General features: G+C 42.2%; 1 protein-coding gene across 2 annotated transcripts in view; it reads left to right on the top strand.

The window, feature by feature from the left end:
• The first annotated feature begins 4253 nt into the window (after positions 1-4253).
• LOC307023886 (transcription factor 7-like 2) overlaps positions 4254-18378 on the top strand; it is a 31281-nt gene continuing 17156 nt past the window's right edge. Inside the window, exons 1-3 of one of the 2 annotated variants that reach the window (XM_079657531.1) lie at positions 4254-5221; positions 5776-5845; positions 17370-17485. In XM_079657531.1, coding sequence (XP_079513657.1) covers positions 5042-5221; positions 5776-5845; positions 17370-17485 — 366 coding nt within the window. In that variant the 5' untranslated portion in view covers positions 4254-5041. The remainder of the gene's footprint in view (positions 5222-5775; positions 5846-17369; positions 17486-18378) is intronic. The other variant, XM_079657530.1, reaches the window with a different exon arrangement.

Raw genomic sequence — 18378 nt, 5'->3', positions numbered from 1 at the left:
ACTTAAAGTTCAGGATAATCAACTGTTAAAAACATACTGTTCAAATAGTTTTCTCTCCAATAAATGGATGTTTTCAAAGTCAATGAATAATCGCATTTACAATTATTGACCCAAATAATCGAGATTATGATTTTTGCCATAATCGAGCCCTATCCATAGATCTCTTCATTTTGCTCTCAAAGTGCACCAGATTGATGCTTTTAACTTTAATAATTTAAAAATAAATCTTCACCGGGGGAGCATGCCCCCGGACCCCCCTAGAGGAGGTGAGAACCCCCGTAGAGGGTGTTAGGTCCACTCCCCACTTATAAAAATAGCACTTTACGACTGCACCCTCTCAAATCTCAGATGCGCCCTGAGTCATTTTGCTCTGGAACCGGGCCTGGCTCAAAGCCAGACTGTAATGACCCCCCAAGGATATGCAGGATTTTGGGGGAAGAGGCCTCTGCTCACTATTAACCCCAAAAATCTGCCTCCAAAATGTGTCAGACTCGACCCAACCCTCTTTTTCCCCCCATGGAAGTCATGTTAGGTTTTATCGCGTCGCCATTAGCCTACATGTAAAGTAAAAGCAAAGACGCGTAGAGAGATGCAAATTCAAGCTGTCAGTCGCGAGAGTTCATTTTCAAATCCAGCGATAAATGTACGTGACGCTGTCTCAGCCAATCAGCTCTGAGAATCTAAGCTGACGTTGAATCAGAAAACGTAATCAGTAGCCGTTATCTGTTAGCTCTAACCCGTTAGCTGTTAGCTCTTAGCTGTTAGCTGTTAGCTCTTAGCTGATGGCTGCTAGCTGTAAAATGTTATCAGTTCGCTGATAGCTGTAATCTGTACGCTGTACGCTGTTATCTGTTAGCTGTAAACTGTTAGCTGTTATCTGTTACCTGTTAGCTGATAGCTATTAGCTGTAAACTGTTAGCTGTAAGATGTTAGCTGTAAACTGTTATCTGTTATCTGTTATCTTTTAGCTGTTAAATGTTATCAGTTCGCTGATAGCTGTAATCTGTACGCTGTTAGCTGTCAGCTGTCAACTGTAAACTGTTAGCTATTATCTGTTAGCTGATAGTTATTAGCTGTAAACTGTTAATAAGATGTTATCTGTTATCTGTTAGCTGTAAACTGTAAACTGTAAACTGTTATGTGTTCACTGTTAAAGTTACAGCGAACACATAACAGTTTATAGCTAACAGATTAGCCTACAGCTAACAGTTTAAAGTAAACTATTAGATGTTAGCTGTAAACTGTTAGCTGTAATCTGTTATATGTTAGCCAAGCTATTAGTTAGCTATTATCTGTGATCTGTAATATGTTATCTGTTAGCAGTTATATGTTAGCAGTAAGCAGTTGGCTGCTAGTTGTTAGCTGTAAGATGTTTGTTATCTGGTATCTTTTAGCTGTTAGCTAGCACACATAGCTCACAGCTCCTCATATATGTTCAGAAACTGGATAAGAATAAACATGTAGGCTACACAGACTGTCTGTTGTGAACACAGTCGCTGCTTTATTTCTGTCTGTGTGAAGTTGCTGTGGGTTTTGACGAAGTTAGCTTAGCCTGTTCGATACCATCGCCATTCAGAAAAGAATGTAGTGATTATGATTTTAATATCAGAAGCAGAGATTTGTGCAACAGCGTGGACATGTACATTGTTATCAGCAAATGAAACAGAGCAGATACAAGGCTAAATCAAATTAGCATATTCATTTTCGCCGCCACGCTACGGCGAGGGCGCTCGATGTATACGGTTTCACGGGGGGAAAACACAGACCGTATTCCAGCGAGTACATCAGATAAAAGTAAACTTCGGGACAATGGTTGATTTTGCATACAATACATCAAAGTAACATACATTGCACCTCCCCTCTAGTTAAGCTAGAGATATAACAGATAACAAAAATACATACAACAAAGACAATTACAAATATCCATTCAGAAAACAATTTACACATTCTCGCCGTCTTCTAAGCACACTTGTCAGAGCATGGCTCAGTATGAATATTACATGTGTTTTGTTGTTGTCTTGGTTGTTTCTTTTTTATTAAAATGTGTTTACATTACATTACATGTCACTTGTTAGACGCTTTTATCCAAAGCGACTTACATACGCAATCCCCACAGGAGCACTTTGGGGTGAAGTGTCTCAGGGACACAACGACATGCTGACTGCAGTGGGGTTTGAACCTGTGCCCCGCCCCTGATCCCAACACCAACGCTCTACCCACTACGCCTCCCTCTTTTAACATGGAAATATAATAAGGACAATTATAATTAGACAACATTTGTTTCTATTACTGTTTTATTGTTCTTTACTTATGTACTGTTCTGACACTTTATACTTCTACTGTGCTGTATCTCATGATCCCACGCTGCTTCCTCGCCACACCAGACTCAGAGACATATTGTAAATAAAAGAATCAGAAAGAGTCATATCATCTTTTTTTATTCCTCGTGTTCTTCTCCCACAGCGCCTATACTACCCACAATGCATTGCAGTGTGCAGGTCTTCCCTCTCTCAGCTCTGCAGAGTTCAGTTTTTATGTGTAAAGTCCTGCAGTGCTGATGGACGTAACACATGTTTCCTCTCCGGGGTTATACAGCTGCTCGTGGCTCTGACCTGTGGCCGACCTGCAGTAAAAACACAAGAAGTACACGTGAGAACAGTTATTCTTAAACGTGTACACATGTGAGTGTACATGTACTCATCCTGCATAATGAGTAGATTCAAAGTTTCAAAGCTAAATCTATTTTCTTTTTATAATCGTTGTATTCTTTACTTTTCTTACAACTTATTTCATTATGTTTGCAGCACCATACACCAAAGCATTGTGTATGTAATCAGACCCAGAGGTGGAAGAAGTACTAAGACTGTGAACTTGAGTTAAACTAGAAGTACTAGAGTGTAGGACCACTCTATTACAAGTAAAAGTCCTGCATTCAAAATGTTACTCAAATAAAAGTAGAAGTACTCAGATCTTGTACTTGAGTACAAATATAAGTACTCAGATCTTGTACTTGAGTAAAAGTAGAAGTACTCAGATCTTGTACTTGAGTAAAAGTAGAAGTACTCAGATCTTGTACTTGAGTAAAAGTAGAAGTACTCAGGTCTTTTACTTGAGTAAAAGGAGAAGTACTCAGATCTAGTACTTGAGTTAAAGTAGAAGTACTCAGGTCTTGTACTTGAATAAAAGGAGAAGTACTCAGATCTTGTACTTGAGTAAAAGGAGAAGTACTCAGATCTTGTACTTGAGTAAAAGTAGAAGTACTCAGATCTTTTACTTGAGTAAAAGTAGAAGTACCAGAGTGTAGGAATACTCTGTTACAGTAAAAGTCCTGCATTCAAAATATTTCTCAAGTGAAAGTATAAAAGTAAAATCAAAATATAGTGAAAGTAGCGACAGTAAACGTAGTCGTTGTGCAGATTGGTCCATTTCAGAATAATAGATATGATATGTTTTATAATGATTGATCATTAAAGTGTTCTCAAAGCTGGTAAAGGTGCAGCTAGTTTGAATGACTTTGTATACTGCAGGGTAGCTGGTGGATTTACTCCAGGTGGAACTAAAGTCTGATTTAACACTTGATTAGATTTCCAATCATTCATCCAGATCTGTAAAGTAACTAAAGGTATTAAGTACATTTAGTGGAGTAGAAGTACACCATGTACCTCTGAACTGTAGTGGAGTAGAAGTACACCATGTACCCCTGAACTGTAGTGGAGTAGAAGTACACAGTAGCATACAATGGAAATACTTGAGTAAAGTGCAAATATCTCGAAATGTTACTTAAGTACAGTACTTGAGTAAATGTACTTAGTAACTTCCCACATCTGAAAAGACCTGGCAGTAAACTAGATTCTGATTCATAAGGAAGAGGAGTAGGGCCACATGATGTGAATGAATTCTGACTCAAATCTCAGATCTGTTTTTTATTTTATTTTTTTAGTCTTGGTAACATCCTAAAAAGTTTTCATGTCGCCCTAATTCTCTTCCATAGATTAATTACACAAGTACAAGTTGACTTTGGAAAAAAAGAGTCTAACTGCTCCTTTAAGGTCTTAAAAAATGTCCTTTTTGTCCATGTAAACTCCTCCCTCCTTCCTCTTTGTGCCTCGTATGGGATCAACCTGTTGTTCCTGATCCAGGATCAGTTCATCCAGCCTGTCGGGAATGAGCGGCCACGGGAGCGCGCTTTGCTAAACTGATCCGGGGTCAGCGCGTCCCCGTCGCCCCTTCACTGTTCTCCGGTCGCCGCGCACTCTTTTCCCCCTTCACTCCTCTCTCTCTCCAGAAAGGTTTCCCACGCCTCCGCACCGCAGGCTTGTTTTCTGAATAAATGCCGAAACCGTCGACTTAAAATCGGGAGGATTTCTATAACCAAACTGCATTCAAGATGTGGGAATTAAATCAAAACAGGGATCTACTTTTTCTGGAGTAAAGCGACACACGTAAACTTTTTCACTCGGAGCGAAGTGCACCGCGGTTGGGTTGATAATGTCAGCCGTCCTGGGAGGATTTTAACTATTATTTATAAAAAAAAATTAACCATAGTAGAGCCTTCTCTGTCAGTGCCCTTCTGTTTATGGACTATTTTTTATATTTTGTAACCATTTTGGAGGCTTTCCCGTCAATCCCCCTTTTGTTTATGGACTCTTTTCTCGGTTGGAAAACAGCGACTTCCACACCTCAGGAATTTAACAACGGAAACACCGAGGCGTCAGTGAACGCCGCTTGTAGCACTGCTTAGCATGTTAGCATACGAGCTTAGCATGTTAGCTTGTTTTCAAAGCTAGTTTTGTTGTGAGGATTCCCATACCTCAGGAATTTAACAGCGGCAAATCCGAGTCGTCTGTGAACGCCGCATGTAGCATTGATTAGCATCATAGCTTAGCATGTTTTTTTTAGTCCCAAAAACACTACATTCAACTGCTTGAAATAGGTGTAGCATGACCCGGATGTTCTGTTAAAGTTCCTCGGGTGTTGTAGGTTGTTATTTATTTTATAACTTAGGTGTTAAGTCCGTGTTAGTGGACAGTTAGATGTTAGCATGTTAGCAGCTAATGTTAGCATGTTAGCTTCAGACGGAGATCTGGGAGCCAACGATGAGCTGATTGCGTTCAAAGACGAGGGAGAACAGGAGGAAAAGAGAAACGTTTCCTCGGAGAGAGACCTCGACGATGTGAAGAGTTCTCTGGTCAACGAGTCCGAGTCCAGCTCCGACTCTGAGGTGAGAGGTTCACCTGAGAGGACTCAGATACAGCAGAGCAAAAGTACTGAAGTACAAGTAAAAGTACTGCATAACAGGCTCTGCATAACAAGTACAAGTACTGCATTACAAGTAAAAATACTGAAGTACAAGTAAAAAGTTCTGCATAACAGGCTCTGCATAACTAGTAAAAGTACTGCATGAAACATCTTAATTAAGTATTGTCAGCTTCATGTAAAAGTACACACGTTTCATCAGCTGAATGTAAAACTACCTGCATTAAATGTACACAAGTATTGTCAGCTTTTTGTAAAATTACCAATAAGCAAAAGTACTGCATAACAAGTACAAATCCTGCATTAAAAGTACTGCTTGAAACATCTTATACAAGTATAATCAGATTCATGTTGAAGTATTGGCAGTAAAATGTCTCATTTAAAACCATCTTTATGTAAAAGTATTACCAGTATAAATAAAGTTATTAACAGCTTAAAGTAAAAGTGCACAAGTATTGTCAGCTTTTTGTAAAAGTACTGCATAAAAAGTAAAAGTACTGTGTGTGTCTGTGTGTTTAGGCTGACAGGCGCCCCAGAACCAATCCTGACCTGCAGAGCCGAGCCAGACACAGTCACCTGTTTGAAGAAGGTAATTTACATTCATATTTAATTTACTTTTACTCACAATTTGTTTGGTTTTCCAATAAAGAGTCCTCTCCTGCTGATGTTCAGGTGTATATCAGTATGTAGTGTCTCTACTTTAAAGAGTCCTCTCCTGCTGATGTTCAGGTGTATATCAGTATGTAGTGTCTCTACTTTAAAGAGTCCTCTCCTGCTGATGTTCAGGTGTATATCAGGATGTAGTGTCTCTACTTTAAAGAGTCCTCTCCTGCTGATGTTCAGGTGTATATCAGTATGTAGTGTCTCTACTTTAAAGAGTCCTCTCCTGCTGATGTTCAGGTGTATATCAGTATGTAGTGTCTCTACTTTAAAGAGTCCTCTCCTGCTGATGTTCAGGTGTATATCAGGATGTAGTGTCTCTACTTTAAAGAGTCCTCTCCTGCTGATGTTCAGGTGTATATCAGTATGTAGTGTCTCTACTTTAAAGAGTCCTCTCCTGCTGATGTTCAGGTGTATATCAGTATGTAGTGTCTCTACTTTAAAGAGTCCTCTCCTGCTGATGTTCAGGTGTATATCAGGATGTAGTGTCTCTACTTTAAAGAGTCCTCTCCTGCTGATGTTCAGGTGTATATCAGTATGTAGTGTCTCTACTTTAAAGAGTCCTCTCCTGCTGATGTTCAGGTGTATATCAGTATGTAGTGTCTCTACTTTAAAGAGTCCTCTCCTGCTGATGTTCAGGTGTATATCATTATGTAGTGTCTCTACTTTAAAGAGTCCTCTCCTGCTGATGTTCAGGTGTATATCAGTATGTAGTGTCTCTACTTTAAAGAGTCCTCTCCTGCTGATGTTCAGGTGTATATCAGTGTGTAGTGTCTCTACTTTAAAGAGTCCTCTTCTGCTGATGTTCAGGTGTATATCAGTATGTAGTGTCTCTACTTTAAAGAGTCCTCTCCTGCTGATGTTCAGGTGTATATCAGTATGTAGTGTCTCTACTTTAAAGAGTCCTCTCCTGCTGATGTTCAGGTGTATATCAGTATGTCATGTCTCTACTTTAAAGAGTCCTCCCCTGCTGATGTTCAGGTGTATATCAGTATGTAGTGTCTCTACTTTAAAGAGTCCTCTCCTGCTGATGTTCAGGTGTATATCAGTATGTAGTGTCTCTACTTTAAAGAGTCCTCTCCTGCTGATGTTCAGGTGTATATCAGTATGTAGTGTCTCTACTTTAAAGAGTCCTCTCCTGCTGATGTTCAGGTGTATATCAGTATGTAGTGTCTCTACTTTAAAGAGTCCTCTCCTGCTGATGTTCAGGTGTATATCAGTATGTAGTGTCTCTACTTTAAAGAGTACTCTCCTGCTGATGTTCAGGTGTATATCAGTATGTAGTGTCTCTACTTTAAAGAGTCCTCTCCTGCTGATGTTCAGGTGTATATCAGTATGTAGTGTCTCTACTTTAAAGAGTCCTCTCCTGCTGATGTTCAGGTGTATATCAGTATGTGGTGTCTCTACTTTAAAGAGTACTCTCCTGCTGATGTTCAGGTGTATATCAGTATGTAGTGTCTCTACTTTAAAGAGTCCTCTCGTACTGATGTTCAGGTGTATATCAGTATGTAGTGTCTCTACTTTAAAGAGTCCTCTCCTGCTGATGTCCAGGTGTATTTTATTGAAGCTGGTTTTACTTTCTGACGGGCAGTTTCTTATTTCTTGACATGCTCAGTAATCCGGTCCTCATCCCTGTTTATATAACTTCAGTGCTACTGTGAAAAGCTTCTGAAAAACGTTTTAAAACTTGTCTCCTGCGGGTGTGGGAAACTGGGAAACACAACTGTCTCAACAGGAAACGGCTAATTGTCCGAATCGCTGTTTAACCGGTTCTTCTTGTCTTGGCGGATCTGTTGGCAAACCCTTATGTGATGCAACACCCAGATTGAATGACCCTTGACCTCTCTTAGTAAATACAGAGCTGCAGGGATGAGTCCTTAAACCCTGACATGACTCGGCACCCTTGGTTTGGAGGTCAATGGTTTCCTGGATGTGGTTTTTGTTGTTAGTCTGTGGGGGGCACACGCTGAAGACATCAGAATCAGGTTCATCACCAGGCTGGTTCACACGTACCAGGACTTTGACTTGGTGCATACATAGAAGTAAAACAACAGATAGAAAACTATGATAACATTAAAAAAGAATAACAAATATAGCAGTTTTTACGTTGATGTCAGTAAATAACCCACAACACGAGAAGAGTCTCTTCTACATCAACATGTGTCCCCTCTTCTTCATGTCTCTTCTACATCAACATGTGTCCCCTCTTCTCCATGTCTCTTCTACATCAACATGTGTCCCCTCTTCTCCATGTCTCTTCTACATCAACATGTGTCCCCTCTTCTTCATGTCTCTTCTACATCAACATGTGTCCCCTCTTCTTCATGTCTCTTCTTCATCAACATGTGTCCCCTCTTCTTCATGTCTCTTCTACATCAACATGTGTCCCCTCTTCTCCATGTCTCTTCTACATCAGCATGTGTCCCCTCTTCTCCATGTCTCTTCTACATCAACATGTGTCCCCTCTTCTCCATGTCTCTTCTACATCAACATGTGTCCCCTCTTCTCCATGTCTCTTCTACATCAGCATGTGTCCCCTCTTCTCCATGTCTCTTCTACATCAACATGTGTCCCCTCTTCTCCATGTCTCTTCTACATCAATATGTGTCCCCTCTTCTTCATGTCTCTTCTACATCAACATGTGTCCCCTCTTCTCCATGTCTCTTCTACATCAGCATGTGTCCCCTCTTCTCCATGTCTCTTCTACATCAACATGTGTCCCCTCTTCTTCATGTCTCTTCTACATCAACATGTGTCCCCTCTTCTCCATGTCTCTTCTACATCAACATGTGTCCCCTCTTCTCCATGTCTCTTCTACATCAACATGTGTCCCCTCTTCTCCATGTCTCTTCTACATCAACATGTGTCCCCTCTTCTCCATGTCTCTTCTACATCAACATGTGTCCCCTCTTCTCCATGTCTCTTCTACATCAACATGTGTCCCCTCTTCTTCATGTCTCTTCTACATCAACATGTGTCCCCTCTTCTCCATGTCTCTTCTACATCACCATGTGTCCCCTCTTCTCCATGTCTCTTCTACATCAACATGTGTCCCCTCTTCTCCATGTCTCTTCTACATCAACATGTGTCCCCTCTTCTCCATGTCTCTTCTACATCAACATGTGTCCCCTCTTCTCCATGTCTCTTCTACATCAACATGTGTCCCCTCTTCTTCATGTCTCTTCTACATCAACATGTGTCCCCTCTTCTCCATGTCTCTTCTACATCACCATGTGTCCCCTCTTCTCCATGTCTCTTCTACATCAACACGTGTCCCCTCTTCTTCATGTCTCTTCTACATCAACATGTGTCCCCTCTTCTCCATGTCTCTTCTACATCAACATGTGTCCCCTCTTCTTCATGTCTCTTCTACATCAACATGTGTCCCCTCTTCTTCATGTCTCTTCTACATCAACATGTGTCCCCTCTTCTCCATGTCTCTTCTACATCAACATGTGTCCCCTCTTCTTCATGTCTCTCCTACATCAACATGTGTCCCCTCTTCTCCATGTCTCTTCTACATCAACATGTGTCCCCTCTTCTCCATGTCTCTTCTACATCAACATGTGTCCCCTCTTCTTCATGTCTCTTCTACATCAACACTTGTCCCCTCTTCTTCATGTCTCTTCTACATCAACATGTGTCCCTCTTCTTCATGTCTCTTCTACATCAACATGTGTCCCCTCTTCTTCATGTCTCTCCTACATCAACATGTGTCCCCTCTTCTCCATGTCTCTTCTACATCAACACTTGTCCCCTCTTCTTCATGTCTCTCCTACATCAACATGTGTCCCCTCTTCTTCATGTCTCTTCTACATCAACATGTGTCCCCTCTTCTTCATGTCTCTTCTACATCAACATGTGTCCCCTCTTCTCCATGTCTCTTCTACATCAACATGTGTCCCCTCTTCTCCATGTCTCTTCTACATCAACATGTGTCCCCTCTTCTCCATGTCTCTTCTACATCAACATGTGTCCCCTCTTCTTCATGTCTCTTCTACATCAACACTTGTCCCCTCTTCTTCATGTCTCTTCTACATCAACATGTGTCCCTCTTCTTCATGTCTCTTCTACATCAACATGTGTCCCCTCTTCTTCATGTCTCTCCTACATCAACATGTGTCCCCTCTTCTCCATGTCTCTCCTACATCAACATGTGTCCCCTCTTCTCCATGTCTCTTCTACATCAACATGTGTCCCCTCTTCTCCATGTCTCTTCTACATCAACATGTGTCCCCTCTTCTTCATGTCTCTTCTACATCAACACTTGTCCCCTCTTCTTCATGTCTCTTCTACATCAACATGTGTCCCTCTTCTTCATGTCTCTTCTACATCAACATGTGTCCCCTCTTCTTCATGTCTCTCCTACATCAACATGTGTCCCCTCTTCTCCATGTCTCTTCTACATCAACACTTGTCCCCTCTTCTTCATGTCTCTCCTACATCAACATGTGTCCCCTCTTCTTCATGTCTCTTCTACATCAACATGTGTCCCCTCTTCTTCATGTCTCTTCTACATCAACATGTGTCCCCTCTTCTCCATGTCTCTTCTACATCAACATGTGTCCCCTCTTCTCCATGTCTCTTCTACATCAACATGTGTCCCCTCTTCTCCATGTCTCTTCTACATCAACATGTGTCCCCTCTTCTTCATGTCTCTTCTACATCAACATGTGTCCCCTCTTCTTCATGTCTCTTCTACATCAACATGTGTCCCCTCTTCTTCATGTCTCTTCTACATCAACATGTGTCCCCTCTTCTTCATGTCTCTTCTACATCAACATGTGTCCCCTCTTCTTCATGTCTCTTCTACATCAACATGTGTCCCCTCTTCTTCATGTCTCTTCTACATCAACATGTGTCCCCTCTTCTCCATGTCTCTTCTACATCAACATGTGTCCCCTCTTCTCCATGTCTCTTCTACATCAACATGTGTCCCCTCTTCTCCATGTCTCTTCTACATCAACATGTGTCCCCTCTTCTTCATGTCTCTTCTACATCAACATGTGTCCCCTCTTCTTCATGTCTCTTCTACATCAACATGTGTCCCCTCTTCTCCATGTCTCTTCTACATCAACATGTGTCCCCTCTTCTCCATGTCTCTTCTACATCAACATGTGTCCCCTCTTCTCCATGTCTCTTCTACATCAACATGTGTCCCCTCTTCTCCATGTCTCTTCTACATCAACATGTGTCCCCTCTTCTTCATGTCTCTTCTACATCAACATGTGTCCCCTCTTCTTCATGTCTCTTCTACATCAACATGTGTCCCCTCTTCTCCATGTCTCTTCTACATCAACATGTGTCCCCTCTTCTCCATGTCTCTTCTACATCAACATGTGTCCCCTCTTCTCCATGTCTCTTCTACATCAACATGTGTCCCCTCTTCTTCATGTCTCTTCTACATCAACATGTGTCCCCTCTTCTTCATGTCTCTTCTACATCAACATGTGTCCCCTCTTCTTCATGTCTCTTCTACATCAACATGTGTCCCCTCTTCTTCATGTCTCTTCTACATCACCATGTGTCCCCTCTTCTCCATGTCTCTTCTACATCAACATGTGTCCCCTCTTCTTCATGTCTCTTCTACATCAACATGTGTCCCCTCTTCTTCATGTCTCTTCTACATCAACATGTGTCCCCTCTTCTCCATGTCTCTTCTACATCAACATGTGTCCCCTCTTCCTCATGTCTCTTCTTCATCAACATGTGTCCCCTCTTCTTCATGTCTCTTCTACATCAACATGTGTCCCCTCTTCTTCATGTCTCTTCTACATCAACATGTGTCCCCTCTTCTTCATGTCTCTTCTACATCAACATGTGTCCCCTCTTCTTCATGTCTCTTCTACATCAACATGTGTCCCCTCTTCTCCATGTCTCTTCTACATCAGCATGTGTCCCCTCTTCCTCATGTCTCTTCTTCATCAACATGTGTCCCCTCTTCTTCATGTCTCTTCAACATCAACATGTGTCCCCTCTCCTTCATGTCTCTTCTACATCAACATGTGTCCCCTCTCCTTCATGTCTCTTCTACATCAACATGTGTCCCCTCTTCTCCATGTCTCTTCTACATCAACATGTGTCCCCTCTTCCTCATGTCTCTTCTACATCAACATGTGTCCCCTCTTCCTCATGTCTCTTCTTCATCAACATGTGTCCCCTCTTCTTCATGTCTCTTCAACATCAACATGTGTCCCCTCTCCTTCATGTCTCTTCTACATCAACATGTGTCCCCTCTCCTTCATGTCTCTTCTACATCAACATGTGTCCCCTCTTCTCCATGTCTCTTCTACATCAACATGTGTCCCCTCTTCCTCATGTCTCTTCTTCATCAACATGTGTCCCCTCTTCTTCATGTCTCTTCAACATCAACATGTGTCCCCTCTTCTTCATGTCTCTTCTACATCAACATGTGTCCCCTCTTCTTCATGTCTCTTCTACATCAACATGTGTCCCCTCTTCTCCATGTCTCTTCTACATCAACATGTGTCCCCTCTTCTTCATGTCTCTTCTACATCAACATGTGTCCCCTCTTCTCCATGTCTCTTCTACATCAACATGTGTCCCCTCTTCTTCATGTCTCTTCTACATCAACATGTGTCCCCTCTTCTTCATGTCTCTTCTACATCAACATGTGTCCCCTCTTCTCCATGTCTCTTCTACATCAACATGTGTCCCCTCTTCTCCATGTCTCTTCTACATCAACATGTGTCCCCTCTTCTCCATGTCTCTTCTACATCAACATGTGTCCCCTCTTCTTCATGTCTCTTCTACATCAACATGTGTCCCCTCTTCTTCATGTCTCTTCTACATCAACATGTGTCCCCTCTTCTTCATGTCTCTTCAACATCAACATGTGTCCCCTCTTCTTCATGTCTCTTCAACATCAACATGTGTCCCCTCTCCTTCATGTCTCTTCTACATCAACATGTGTCCCCTCTCCTTCATGTCTCTTCTACATCAACATGTGTCCCCTCTTCTCCATGTCTCTTCTACATCAACATGTGTCCCCTCTTCTCCATGTCTCTTCTACATCAACATGTGTCCCCTCTTCTTCATGTCTCTTCTACATCAACATGTGTCCCCTCTTCTTCATGTCTCTTCAACATCAACATGTGTCCCCTCTCCTTCATGTCTCTTCTACATCAACATGTGTCCCCTCTTCTTCATGTCTCTTCTACATCAACATGTGTCCCCTCTTCTTCATGTCTCTTCTACATCAACATGTGTCCCCTCTTCTTCATGTCTCTTCTACATCAACATGTGTCCCCTCTTCTTCATGTCTCTTCTACATCAACATGTGTCCCCTCTTCTTCATGTCTCTTCTACATCAACATGTGTCCCCTCTTCTCCATGTCTCTTCTACATCAACATGTGTCCCCTCTTCTTCATGTCTCTTCTACATCAACATGTGTCCCCTCTTCTTCATGTCTCTTCTACATCAACATGTGTCGCCTCTGAGATTCTCTCTCTTTTTGATCCATTTCTATAAAAACCTGTCTGAAAATGAGCTGATCAGATTTTAGCCACTTTTATGATGTCATAGCGATGTTTGTCTTGTGTAACCATTAGCCAATCAGCAACCAAGGTAACACCCCCCCCCCCCTTATCACCTGAATCTCCTCCTAGAGCTCCATTGAGTTCTTTGTAACCAAATGTCTCTCAGAGGGGCGTGGGGAGGGGCTCCTTTATTTCATCTAAAGTAACAGACAGAGAATCAGCACTTTGGAAACAGGGCTGAAACAGAGGGGATTATGGGTAATGCTGCAATGGTCTGTTTGGTGTTTCAGCCAATCAGAGACAGGCTCTGGATATATCTGAGACCTGTGATATATTGATGAAGACGAGGATGATAGGGGACCTTTAAGAATGTCACAAAAGTTGTTGTCACTAACAAGTGAGGTAGATATTGATATGGATTGTAAAACGCCTCCATGTTGTCCGTACTACAGGTGAAGAGGGTCAAAGCTGTGGCGAACAGATAACACTCTTTTATATTTTATAATCTATTACACACCCTTTGTCTCCAGTTGTCTGTCAGATGCTTTCAGCGCCTCTCTAATCATTTGAAATGTGTTGCCATATAAATAAATGTAATATGTCACTTCACCCTAATTTGCTCCTGTGGGTTTTGTGTGTTATTAAACTGCTACAGGTCTGATATGTCATGTAGAGCGCTTTGAGCACTTGGAAAAGCGCTGTAATACATGGAATGAATTATTAAGATAAGACTTTATTCACCCCGAAGGAAATGGTTGTGCCAGAGTTACAAAAATACAATAAACACAGGAGCATGATAATCAAACTGTACACTAACAGAGAGGTAAAAAGAGCAATTAGATATCTGCAGGAAACACAGACGGACGCATCATTAATATAAATATTAACAGAGTTTAGTTGTGCAAAAGAACCGTAGTGGTAGTTACGTAATTGCACGTTATTTATAGAACATTAATAATAACTAGAGAATGCAATTCCTGAAGAAATTGCTAGTGGGAATGCTTCATGCTGAAAAGCTGACTCTAAACTGCTGAAATGTGATGTGTAAGAAGAAAGTGAAGAATTGAGATTGAAATGATACATGAACACTGGGGGCTTGAATGTGTGATGAGAGAAGAAAAGAAAAAGGCTTGGAAAAGCAGCAGAATATTTGAACTGCAAACTTCTGAACTAACTTGATGGTGAATGATCTGTCGCCATGGCAACAGCATTTGATGACACCCCATAATACGCTTAGATGCGTTGATGGCTGCATCGTTACCAAACCTGTGAAGTTTTGGGCTGTTTGAAGCATTTTCACTGAAGTTATGAGAACCGTGTTTCATGGCGAGCATTGTGTTGCCATGGCAACGGCATTTGAAGAAATCTCAAAACTGTCCCGTAGATGTCTTCACGGCTGGACTGTTAGCACACATGTGAAGTTTGAGCACTTTTTGAACATTTTCATAGGAGTTATAGCGACATCATGTTTTATGGCGAGGGATGTGTTTCCATGGAAACGGCTTGTGGTGAGATCTCAGATTTGGCGTAGAGCTGTTGAGGCCTGGACCGGTGATATACAAGTGAAGATTGGGGGACGATTGGACCGTGTCGATTGGACTTACAGCCACATCCTTTTTCATGGCGAGTTGTCTGTCGCCATGGCAACGGCATTTGAAGAAATCTCAAAATTGTCTCGTAGATGTCTTCACGGCTGGACTGTTTGCACACTGCTCTCTGGAGTCTGCTGCTCTGAGCATGTCAGGTGGAGTGATGACATCATCGTGTTCCATTCCACAGGTGTTTATAGTTGAGCTAACGAGCTCTGTAGAGATCAAAGGCTTCACTGTGCTGAATGAGAGATAAACCTCTTACATGTGAACGTTTTGTGGAAGAACCGTAACAGATATCTGTGAAATTTGAAAACGTGAAGCATGTCAAGGAAGTTGAGCATCTGAAGTGTGCTTTTTGTGTACTTTTGGGTTAATAATGTGGCCTTTTTGGCAGTTTAACTAAAGGTGTGCGGCTGCTGCTGTGAGGAAATATCTGCCTGAAATTACAATGGGCTTTAATGGAGGCATGTTGAAAGTTGTTGTCACTTCATGCCCTCAAAAAGCATTTTGTTTAATTATTTTTGTTTAATTATTTGTCCTTTTTCAAGCTACGAGATGTTTTCCTACGTTTGTCATGATAAATGATGTCTCAGGAATGTAGGGTTTGGGAATTATGGCAGTTTAAAAAACTATATGAAGGCGAATTTCAAGATGTCCTACCCTCTAGCTGTGACATCACGCACTCTAGTTAATGTTAAAATGTGAAGAAAACCTCTGTCCCAAGGTCTGAACAATGTTTAATATCTCTAAAAGTAAGAATCAGATTTAAAAGTTGTTTTACTCGAATAATGTCAGAAAGATGTGTAACATTTTAAAGTTGGAATGAGGTTTCTGAGTGAAAGTATGAATGAACAGTTAGCAGTTGAATTGCATGAAGATTTGTTGAAGTTGAAGATTTTTCTCCATTGACTTCAATGTTAAAAATGGGATGTATTATGGGATGTATCTCTGGAATTATGAAAGTTATGGATGATAAAAGTAATAGCCATCGATTCCCGACCGAGCTGAACGTGTTGATGTTTGAACGGAGTTTCTGCGATGTTCAATGCGGGAGGAGAAGAGGGCCAAAATAAGTCGGCGGAATAATAAACTTTTCGTCCGTAGAATAACAGATAGCACTAAATAATCATCTCCCTATTATACACACATTCATTTCTTAACATTCTGTCTACCTTCGCTGTAAATGTATTATCTCTTTGATTTAATCACGGCATCTATTACACGTCTGTCCGTCCTGGGAGAGGGATCCCTCCTCTGTTGCTCTCCCTGAGGTTTCTCCATGTTCCCCTTTAAACTGTGGGGTTTCCCTGGAAGTGTTTCTTTGTACGATGTGAGGGTCTAAGGACAGAGGGTCTGAGGACAGAGGGTCTAAGGACAGAGGGTCTGAGGACAGAGGGTCTAAGGACAGAGGGTCTAAGGACAGAGGGTCTGAGGACAGAGGGTCTAAGAACAGAGGGTCTGAGGACAGATGGTCTGAGGACAGAGGGTCTAAGAACAGAGGGTCTAAGGACAGAGGGTGAGAGGACAGAGGGTGAGAGGACAGAGGGTCTAAGGACAGAGGGTCTAAGGACAGAGGGTGAGAGGACAGAGGGTGAGAGGACAGAGGGTCTAAGGACAGGGTCTAAGGACAGAGGGTGAGAGGACAGAGGGTCTAAGGACAGAGGGTCTAAGGACAGAGGGTGAGAGGACAGAGGGTGAGAGGACAGAGGGTCTAAGGACAGAGGGTGAGAGGACAGAGGGTCTAAGGACAGAGGGTCTGAGGACAGAGGGTCTAAGGACAGAGGGTCTGAGGACAGAGGGTCTGAGGACAGAGGGTCTAAGGACAGAGGGTCTGAGGACAGAGGGTCTGAGGACAGAGGGTCTGAGGACAGAGGGTCTAAGGACAGAGGGTCTGAGGACAGCGGGTCTGAGGACAGCGGGTCTGAGGACAGCGGGTCTGAGGACAGAGGGTCTAAGGACAGAGGGTCTGAGGACAGAGGGTCTGAGGACAGAGGGTCTAAGGACAGAGGGTCTGAGGACAGCGGGTCTGAGGACAGCGGGTCTGAGGACAGAGGGTCTGAGGACAGCGGGTCTGAGGACAGAGGGTCTGAGGACAGAGGGTCTGAGGACAGAGGGTGTCGTATTGTCATAGTGATATTCTGTACAAACTGTGAAGTCCACTGAGACAGATGTAACCTGTGTGATATTGGGCTATATAAATAACCATTGATTGATTGATTGATTGATTGATATGAAGTAGTCACTGGTTCTACTCTGGAAACACTGGATTGTGTTACGTTGTATTTATCACTCTGTCTGCAGCTCTCTGTCAGATGCAGCTCTCTGTCAGATGCTCTCTCTAATAATGTGAATGTTCTGCAGCGCTGAGGCGGCAGCAGGACGGCTTGTTCTCTGCGGCGCCGTACGTCGGCTATCCGTTCTTCATGATCCCCGACCTGGGGAACCTCTGCAGCCCCTACCTCGCTAACAACAGGACGGTACGTACACACACACACACACACACACACACACACACACACACACACACACACACACACACACACACACACACACACACACACACACACACACACACACACACACACACACACACACACACACACGCACACACACTACCTCGCTAACAACAGGACGGTACGTACACACACACACACACACACACACACACACACACACACACACACACACACACACTACCTCGCTAACAACAGGACGGTACGTACACACACACACACACACACACACACACACACACACAACCTCGCTAACAACAGGAAGGTACGCACACAGAGACAGAAAGATAATCTGTACCAAACAAATATGTTTTTGTTAAATCTGTTGAATAAAAAAAGGATGAATAAATAATAGTAAAGAAAAACAATCAAAATAAAAATGAAATATTATAAATAAATAAAATATTATTATTTTTTAATATTCTACTTGTTATTTTGTGATATTTATATTTATATTTTTTTAATAACATTTAGGTTCGTTGTGCAGCCCTATATAAATATAAATATTAGCTACAATAATAGTTTAGGACGTAACAATAAACAGCTGGAAAAGTCTAAATGCAAGATAATGGAAAAAGACCCCTCCTCTTTTCATTGTTAGTGTGAATATATTGACTTTGATATGAAATAAATCAGAAAAGCAGATTTTAGGCTCCAAACGGCTTCTTTCTGAAATACTCCCACATTGTGCCGCCCTACTTAAAGAGACTTGGAGACGGCCGACTCCAGAGGCCTGTACCACGAAGCCAGTTCAACAGACCCTGGACATGTTTGAGTTACCCGGCTCACCTAACCCAAAACAAGCGCGCTCTCGCTAAGCGGTCTGACGACGCTTGTTGTTTCCTCAACTTAATGTG

Source organism: Notothenia rossii, assembly GCF_949606895.1.
Source record: "Notothenia rossii genome assembly, chromosome: 11".
NCBI lineage: Eukaryota > Metazoa > Chordata > Actinopteri > Perciformes > Nototheniidae > Notothenia > Notothenia rossii.
Note: the sequence above shows the minus strand (reverse complement) of the source record. Positions and strands in the feature narration are given on the sequence as shown.